A 9,338-nucleotide genomic window follows, 5' to 3' on the forward strand; every position below is an offset into this window, starting at 1 on the left:
AGTATATATTTACACTTTTACATAAACATAAACTTCATAATGCCAAATACCTTATTATGTTACATTATGTTACCTTGGTATGTCGTAGGCCAGGGGTGGCCAAACTGCGGCTCTTTGAGCCTTTGACTGCGGCTCTTTTGAATTAGCATTGTTGAATTAGACATGCATTTTCCCGGTCTAGACGAGTTGTTTGATCAGATTATGAAACAATGCGTTCTATCAGACGTAGTAACAATGGACTCATTGTTAGTAATAATCAAATTACACTCCAAAAAGTACATTATTGTACAGAAGTGTGCTAACTTGTACACTGTAGTTAAGTAAACTATCAGATTGAAGCTGTACGTCAGGGCTGACCTAGTTTTAAGTCTTGGTTACGGTTATACTAATAATTGTAAATTGCAAAAAGAGTTGGTGAAGCCCAGGTGGAGACTCATAGTATCACCACGCAGCACTAATGTTTATCAATAGCTACACTTCTTTGTAAGTGAATAAATTCGTGTTTTTTATTGTTTTGTGTTGTGGCTCTTTTAAAACTGGAATTTGTTATATGCGGCTCGAGCATGAAGCAGGTCTGGCCACCCCTGTCGTAGGCTATGTCCTTATCATGTTGAGATTAATTTCCGCTTTCGGACGAATATTAACGTAGTACGCTGCAGGTAAGCAGTGATTAGGAACCTGGTTTAGACAAGGTGTTTGGAAGTGAAAAGTTTTTATTTGGCCGATTTTCCATTTCAATTTTGAGCTTTTCGATTAGAAGGGAAGCAAGAGATGGACTGACCTCGACACTCTGTCGCGAGATGGCGCAAGCATTTGAGTAAAACAAAGACAGTATGGAGTTAAAATGAGCTAAAAACCACATTTAAAATCAAATGTTACAGTTATTACCAGTGACAACATCAGAAAGAAATCAATGACTTTCATTTGGCACAACTCACTTTTACAACCAAGCATGGTCGGATAATCATGGAGAGAATAGAAATACAAGATGATTTTGTTTTCATTCACTTACCGAAACGTCTGCGTACCCCAAAACGTTTTCTGAAAATCAATATTTTTATATCTTTTACATTTCAATATACAAGGTTGTAGAGTAACGTTTATTGAATTTAAAATTTCACGAACAGAATAAAAATCGACACCTTGGTAAAAACGGAAACAAAGAAGGCTAATCAATTCATAATCAGTAAATCATTTCCAAAAAATTCACACAAACATGCTGTATCGAAATATGTTTCCATAGATCTTTTAGATGGGGTACCGTACTTTTGGATTGCATGCGGAAAAACGTTGGATTGCAAAACACAATCTTCACAAACGATATTAATAATTTTACGCTGAAGTTTAAAAGCACTCTTACGCAATAAAAGCGACGAAAAAAACGCAAATTATCGTCATTATAGTGTTAGACAAATATAGGATTTTGTTTCTACCTTAGAATGAAAATGAATAAGCTTCCTCACAATGTTGATTTTGAAATCTGCTGAAGTAGCTTACTGTATACGATGAATATAATGCTGTTTTGTTAATATTGTTACAATTAATAAAAACTATCATTTACACGTTCGTTAGGAGAAATTGAGAATGCCTTTAGATGAAATAACAAAACAGCTTCATCACAGAAAAGGTGTGATTTATATGTAAAGCAATACCTTCATAATGCAATTTTAGTAGACTTTACGATAGTAGTGATAATGGAAAGTATCAAAATACGAGTAACCGTAAGTTCTACAACGATTTACTTAACGCCCTTAACGCGAAATGAACATTTACCAGCAATGACAAAATCGAAATTAAATACTGAGTATAAAATATCGTTCGGTTAGTAATTCGAATGCAAATGAACATATAACAAAAGTAAAAGAGACAGAAAAATGTAATGATTAGTACCGCATCAATTTTCAAACAAAATGAAGAAGAAACACGTTCGCACGCAGTCAACGTGAGCAGTGTAAAGAATTACGTAAAAGTAGCAATACACTGTGCGACGTGCGTAATCAAAGGAACCTAATTCAAAGGTTCCTATACGCATTGTTTTCGACCTGTGACTTTCCAACAGCCAATCGCTACTGGTTACAGTACGTAATTCCTCATTCCGCCACCTGATGACGACAAAGCGTCATCCATTCCCAAAATTTTGCCGGTCTTCACTGCCCGGTGAGGTTGGGTCTCTCCAGTGTCGGCTGGTACATTGTCCACTTTGTGCTGCGTCATACAACTGAACTTTCTTTGCAAGCTTTGTCTTCATTGAATAACTCCGTTAAGTTTTCGGAAGTGACGCCTGCAGTTAATTGCATGCAGCACTTTTAATTGTCGATTCTTCAACCAGTCAAAAATTGTTAAACAGTTTTATAACCGCCAAAAAACCGTCCAGCTCTAGCTGTAGCCTCAGTACAAGACAAATGTATAAAAAAGCTTATTATACAACCTTGTTTTTATCAATTTATTGTTGAAGACGCTGCAAATGAGACAGGTTTTTTCAAAAGTACTCACTCGAGATTGAGCTGAGTTGAGTGATCCGGGTTTCATTACTGAGTGTCCGTTTGTAACCGTTTTTATATTTGATCTGCTTCGAACTGCCCGTCGTTGAAGTCGAATCGTGTCTCGACACATACTGTGACCGCAATTTGGGCATGGCAAGCTCGATTTGCATCGAGAACAGTTTGGAGTTGAAGTTTTCGTCGCCTGACCAATCTATGGTCTTGTTTATCTGGAATAGAGTCATGAATTACTTGTGTATATAAGCTTCATCGAAAACTTAACTAATTAACTGACCTTCAGACATTTTGTTAAAAGGTTTGCAATTTATAGTTACATTATCGTTGTTTGTATATGATGGAATGACAATGAGTCTTCTTGGAAAGTGAACAAAAAGAAAAAAATCACTCACTTTAATTGCGCGTGATATCACACGACAAGTGTCATCATGCGCGCCATGCTGTTTTATATACTCTCTTATACCAGGTACTAGAATGAAGATGAGTTTAGTCTTCGAATTAATCATGTCTTCGAAGCCCTGTTCACATATTAAAGGGTTGAAAAAAAGTTCACTTAGTCTGCTACATTTTGCCGAAAGGGCGCTTTTAGTACAATTTTAAATAGTTCCCGTGTGATAAAAGACAGCTTCTGTCGTGTGTTTTCTTTTATATTTAGACAAATAACACGCTTCGCTCTCACGAAAAGATTTCCATACACTGAGAGATAATGATGGGTAGTGTCGTTGATTCGAAGTTCGTTTGGTTTACTTGCATATCTCTCTGTATACGTACCTTATGTAGTGTGTAAACGTTCCAATGATCTTTAAGATACTCCGAAGTGAGAAGAATAACGACTCGATGCGATTGTCTCATGGACGCCACGGTCAGTTCTGTGCGTACTAAAAGCAAAAAATCCGTTTACTGGTCGGCCATTCATGCAACCGAAAGGTTTCCTTCCGTACATAAAGCAATTTTTGGAACCGCGGTGTTCCTTGAAACAAACTACGGTTCTACGTGATTGAGAGTGTACGGAAAAAGGAAAAAAGGACATAACACCGGTAACTTACAGCCAAGATCGTATCCATTTTTGTGCTCATCGTAAATTTTGTATCCTAGTATTTCCATCTCACTTCGCACCGCTGCAACCGCATCCCGGGCTTGGTGTTGGGCGAATTTGTCGATTTCAGTAGAAAAATGGTAGGATAGGAAAGCACCATATTTCTTATCGTCTGAAAGCGTAGGACAATTAACAGTTGTAGTATACCTTAATCAGGACCTTTACTACACCGCAAGCAAATGTAACGACTGCAAATTAATCATAGTTTGAACTTAATCACTCGGCTTGACGTACAACAAGGTTTAAGGAATGTGGTATGGGTTGTAAGTGTCGAAATGTCCCTCAACGTCAATTATTATTACACAACAAGCAACCTCCCAATTCACGAAGTACGATGATGGGCTCTTATTTTGAAACTTGCCCCATCTATTTTAAAGTCGACCTTTATGTAATTCGCCGCTAATGATATTCGACGTCATTTCGCTTACGCAAAGGTATTTTCTTCTGACGTGTATTATGCGCCTAGGGATTGTTAATATTCACACCAATCGCCTCTATCTATATTTGAGTTTCACAGTTTGTATTGGTTACAAGACTGGGCGGCTATCACACACCCACAGCTACATGGCTCGCGAACTTATGGCCTTATATGTACTTTTGACTAAATGAAGGTTGTTAATGGGTGGAGTACACTGATGTAGTTTAATGTCATAATAGCCTAATCTTGCCTCGAATCTCAATGACACTCCTGATAAATCACCTGGAACATAGGAGCTGAATTTCCGCTTCCAGAAGATTTTAACATAGACCAGTTTCCACCAGATAAGCAAAGTGATGAGGACATCCAAGGCTATGATCGCGATCACGACGCCGCAAATGATAGAAGCATTAACCAGTTCCGATGTGTGGTTTTCTGAAAGGTGTACTCTTTCAGTCGCTGTCCGGTTCGCTATTTTAAACGACAGAACGTACGTGCCGGTGTCTTCTTGTGCAAAATTGCTGCAAAAATTATTAGTGAAGTTAACGATTATTAACTACCATGCAGGAATATTATCACTATGTTATACGTTAAAACTAATAGCAAAATCGGCTTAATCCTATCCCACAAAAAAATTGATCATCAGTCACGGTAACTAAGGCATCTTATCAAAGTGAATACAAGCAGATCGTACAATGCTAAAGACTTACTCGATAACAAATTTTATGTTAATGAGCTCCTCGTTTAATAAGCGTTCTTCGTGATTTGGAGTCTTATGGTAGCACATCTCATCCCGCATATTACTAAGAAGAGATAACAGTTATCGTTATTTCTGAGCAAGTCAAACTTACAACCTTATTCGTCTAATTCGTGGCCAACGAACGATGCATTGAACGTATCAAAATTGATTTTATACATGCCCACTGATTCGCTTCTTAGAACCGGAGCAGTAATTAACGCTCTTGACAGTTTACAATCATAGCCGGGCCAATGTTGTAATTAAAAGCATTTCGACAAAGTTGTCAACTTACAACCAACAACGTTTTCTTGCGTTCTTGTTTTCTTCTGTTCCAGGATCTTCCATGTGTTCCTCGCATTGCATGGAAGGCGAGTCTTTCTTACCCTAAATAAGAGTCAATTTTAAGCAAACATCATAGTATGTGGCATTTTTATGCTTTGATGGAACAAACGATGGATGCTGGAATAGCTGCCACCGCCACACGATTTGTAGAAACACTTTTTATGTCTAAAACGGGTTATGTAGTTTGCTTAAAAGCTTTCCGGTACAGCGCTGAACCGCTGCGTCATGTCTGGCCGAAGATTTATAACTTCGTACCAGGCAGACAGGTTTTTAAGTGCCCTCCTACGCGTAAACATCGGTGCAAGAAAGAGCGTTTGGTGACTCGGCTCAATACAAAAATGCTGCTGTGGTTATTGCGTAACATCTAAATGATGCTTTCATTAATTCAGAACTTGTGGGGATAACATAAAATAGATGAAATTTCAAACCTCGTCTTTTTTCCAAAAGATTTCGTAATAAATGCCGTGTGTCTTCTTATAACCGGGGTTCACGTAACACTCAACTTCGGCTCTCTGGTTGAGAGAAACTTTGTAAGTTTTCTTGCTACATCTCACTGAATGATCTCCCAAAGGTACGGCCGCTGGGGAAAATTGTCGTACAATTTACTGAAAGAATAAGATCTGAAATACCGACGGTAACAGACAGATACGCACTATGCTGTACTGTACGTCATATTTTAAATATCAAATGTTAAAATATGTGATTTCGTTATCATTTAATACCAGTAAACGATAAATAAAGTATATTTTTGCCACCTTTAGCAGTCGGCATACGATGAAAAACATTCGACTATACCTTTCACACACAGCTTGTGGTTAATTACATGTCGGGTCATTCCATTGTAGGAGACGGCGCAAGTATATGTGCCTGGATGATGCCACTCGAGTGAGGACAGAGAAAGCTGAAAAAGTGAAAATTTGGCTGTTTATTTACCAATTACATGCGTAAAACTTATTAGATCAGTTTTAAGTTAGCGATTTAAAATATAGGTGAAATAATTTGTTACGGTAAAATTTGTTGGATTTCCTGATTTTATCGTAGTTTTTGCGAAAAGTTTGAACGTGTTTCGTCGTTAGTTTTTTCTAACTAACCTCAACAGAATTCGCTACTCACTTATGTTTGTTTGTATCAGACTTTTCCATATGTGTTGTCAATTGATCATACTACATCAAAGAATAATTAGTTTCACTTACAGATTCCCATTCGGTGTCACTTTTTCCCGTTTCAGCCCCTTTTGGTAAAGGACCACAGTTGTGGTACCATTTGGCGCTGTAATTCTTCAACATAAGCGCTTCCATTGGTGGAAGATTTTGACCGGGTACTATATAAAATAGTTTAAGAAATACGACAAAAATTAAATAGATTCAATAAAAATGTGTATAAAAGCTTTTTTAAAAAACACTACAGGCACAAATCTACCTGTGAATATCAATGACAGAATAAATTACTTCAAGTATTACGTTAACTGATATAAATCAATTAGTAAAAAATTTGGACTTAACTTGTTTATCTTTAATTTCAATGAAATTAGATCATTAAAAAATTAAAATATTCTCGATTTTATTAGGTCTAAAAACTTATTTCATTACGATGGCAAATGCCAAACGAATACTTAAAATCTGTAGGTATTTTTAGTATATTTTTTGTCAATTTTAATAGATAAAACCTCATTTTACATTCTTTTTTCACATTAACCTTGTAAATAATTCCTATTAAAGAGCACACCTGTGCATCCAAATAGTTTTCGGTCGTAGAGCTGGCTGTAATGGTTGATTGAAATCGTTGAATCTTTCATTGCTTCTTTGCACTGGACTTCTGGAAGTTGGGTAACGTTCAGTTGGAGAAAACCGATGGTACATGCTGTTCCTTCTGAATTCTGGAAAATTTACGATTTGCAACAAGTTATTATTACTTATTGCTAAGTTTGCACACAACCATTTTACTTAGATATAATGAACAACCGTCTCATTCAACAAATATCCGGAACTCTTTTAGTGTGTAACTTCAATGCAAAAATGAGCATCAGTTTATTTCATACCCATCTCTCAATTTGATAATGACGAGAATGGCCCTCAGTTAAATTTTCTATCCTGTGGTCAATGGATACCAAGAAATCATCGGTACCAGAGGCGTTGATTAAAAGTTGATTATTATCCAAGTCCCAAATAAGGCACTGAAACAAAAATAGCTGACTCACTTTTTACAAAAATGGCAATATTAAATTCTTACAGCATATTTTGGAAACATTGACAAATCATTGCAAATAAATATGCCTAAAAAATCTGCATAACGTACAGTAAAAGTGGTTTCTTGATAGCCGGTATTTCCTTCATCATAAGCACTGCCGTCATAGTCGATGTTTGTATAATTAGAAGGATACTCATACTCATTATGATGGACCAAATGACATGCTAGTAACAGGGGCCAGCCAAGATGTACCACTTTTGATCTATTGGGTTCACGCTTGCAATCCGAATCATGCGGACCTGATACGAAACAACAGGTTCCTATTTTATATGCTACTAACATGTAAACTTAAGTCGGGCAATTAGTTTGCAACATAATATCTACTTGTGCAAAATCTAATCGACTCACAATGTTAACAAAAAATAGAGAAAAGTTAGCCTGTCCCTATTTTTTGTTCATTTTATCACCAGTTATTAATAACTTGAAACAAAATTTACACACATAGTTTACAATTCGGAAAGGTTTAGGTTAAACGAAAGTAAATATTTAAAATGTTAAACATTTATTACCATTTCTTGAGAGAAATTCCGATCGAGCAAACCGAAATAGAACTGCAATAACCACCAAGATTATAACACGCAAACCTATATTTGTCATGTTTGACAGTCGGTAATGCTACTATAGTAGCTTACTTTTAAACTACTATAAAAACATTTATTTTTTCTTAATTAAACTTTCTGCAAAAATAATACAGAGATAAAGATATAGTATGACAAACAAAAAGATGCTTTTAGCTCTATAATTTCCTGTTTCTTTTTAAACTTATTCTATTTAAACAAAAGTTAAAATTATTATATATTATTATTATAAATTATTAAAAATATTTTAACAACTACAACTACAACATAAATTCTTTTACAAAGTTTGGCAGTTATAATATTTAAAGCAGATTTTTTTTAGCCACCTACAATATAAAAACCTTCCTGAAGCTTTGAAACATTTTCGCTAAAAACGATTGCTGTTTTCTGTACATTTACGTAAATGTAGTATATGAGATCCGAGAAAAAGGAAAAACTCTAGGTACTGATAAGATTCTTGTATTTTATTGATAGTTGGGGAAATTTTCTGACAGTAAAATTACGAAAAGTAATACTAAAATTGGTAAGAAGAGTCGTTAAGCCGTTAACTTACATTCCATTAAAGTTGACGATAACAACCAAAGGTGAAGTTAATAAAAATTTAAATTTGAACAAAAAATACAAATCAAAAAACTAAAGGTTTCGAGTTATGAAAACCTTCTACTGAGCATAAATATGTCTTTGACGACATGCAAACAATAAAGTCTTTTTCTGTCTTTGATCTTTCGTATATAAACCAGCAACATCAAAGGTTATACAAATTCAAAGCAAAACATCCTCGGCCATCTTCCTTATATAGCTTTAGACATACCAGGAAGTCAAATGAGCCAGCGCAGTGTCTTTGCTGTGGTATCCGGGCTTACAAAAGTTAAGTGAAAAGGGGAAAATTTACTTCGTGAAAATCATCGCTAGTTTTGCAAATGACACAACCCGCTCAGCTGAATGATATACAAAGGTGCTTTTTAGGGATAGTTTTTTTGAGTAATTTTTTGTTAGGTTCCTGACAAGAAAGGGAAGCGACACTGCTTGAGGGCTCACCACGTAAATACCATAACCGGAAGCACCCAGCATTATTTATGCGGGTCAGCGCTTCAAACGCAAAACAAACTATAAACAAATCCCGGAATTTTTCGAACACTAACCTTTAAGCGCCCTCATCGGATAAATTTATTAATTTATGCTAAAGGCTCTTACACTATTCTTAAAAACATCGACTTGAAGATGCTTACGTTGAGAAAAACTACACTCATGTGCTACTACAAGGATATTAGGATTGTACACACGGCTATAGCCTAAAGCGCTTATTTAAAGGGGTGTGCCGGTGCGTACAATAAAATAACCGATGCGACCAAAAATTTTTGAGTCCGCAAATGTAGGTTGTAACTGAAATCTACCCACCGTTAAAATATAACATTTTGTC

General features: G+C 35.9%; 1 protein-coding gene across 1 annotated transcript; it reads right to left on the reverse strand.

Annotated features, from left to right (window-relative positions):
- Nucleotides 1–1,081: 1,081 nt before the first annotated feature.
- LOC143459699 (uncharacterized) lies at nt 1,082–8,017 on the reverse strand. The gene is made up of 15 exons (XM_076956941.1): nt 7,850–8,017; nt 7,389–7,579; nt 7,132–7,266; nt 6,819–6,969; nt 6,287–6,414; nt 5,889–5,994; nt 5,522–5,673; nt 5,044–5,135; nt 4,723–4,815; nt 4,295–4,533; nt 3,545–3,706; nt 3,270–3,376; nt 2,891–3,016; nt 2,494–2,710; nt 1,082–2,281 (listed from the first exon to the last, which is right to left on the reverse strand). Exons 1-15 carry the CDS (start codon nt 7,935–7,937, stop codon nt 2,211–2,213), a joined length of 2,058 nt encoding a protein of 685 aa, XP_076813056.1. The 5' UTR covers nt 7,938–8,017; the 3' UTR covers nt 1,082–2,210.
- Between the last annotated feature and the right edge of the window lie 1,321 nt (nt 8,018–9,338).

Source organism: Clavelina lepadiformis, chromosome 1, assembly GCF_947623445.1.
Source record: "Clavelina lepadiformis chromosome 1, kaClaLepa1.1, whole genome shotgun sequence".
NCBI classification, from domain to species: domain Eukaryota; kingdom Metazoa; phylum Chordata; class Ascidiacea; order Aplousobranchia; family Clavelinidae; genus Clavelina; species Clavelina lepadiformis.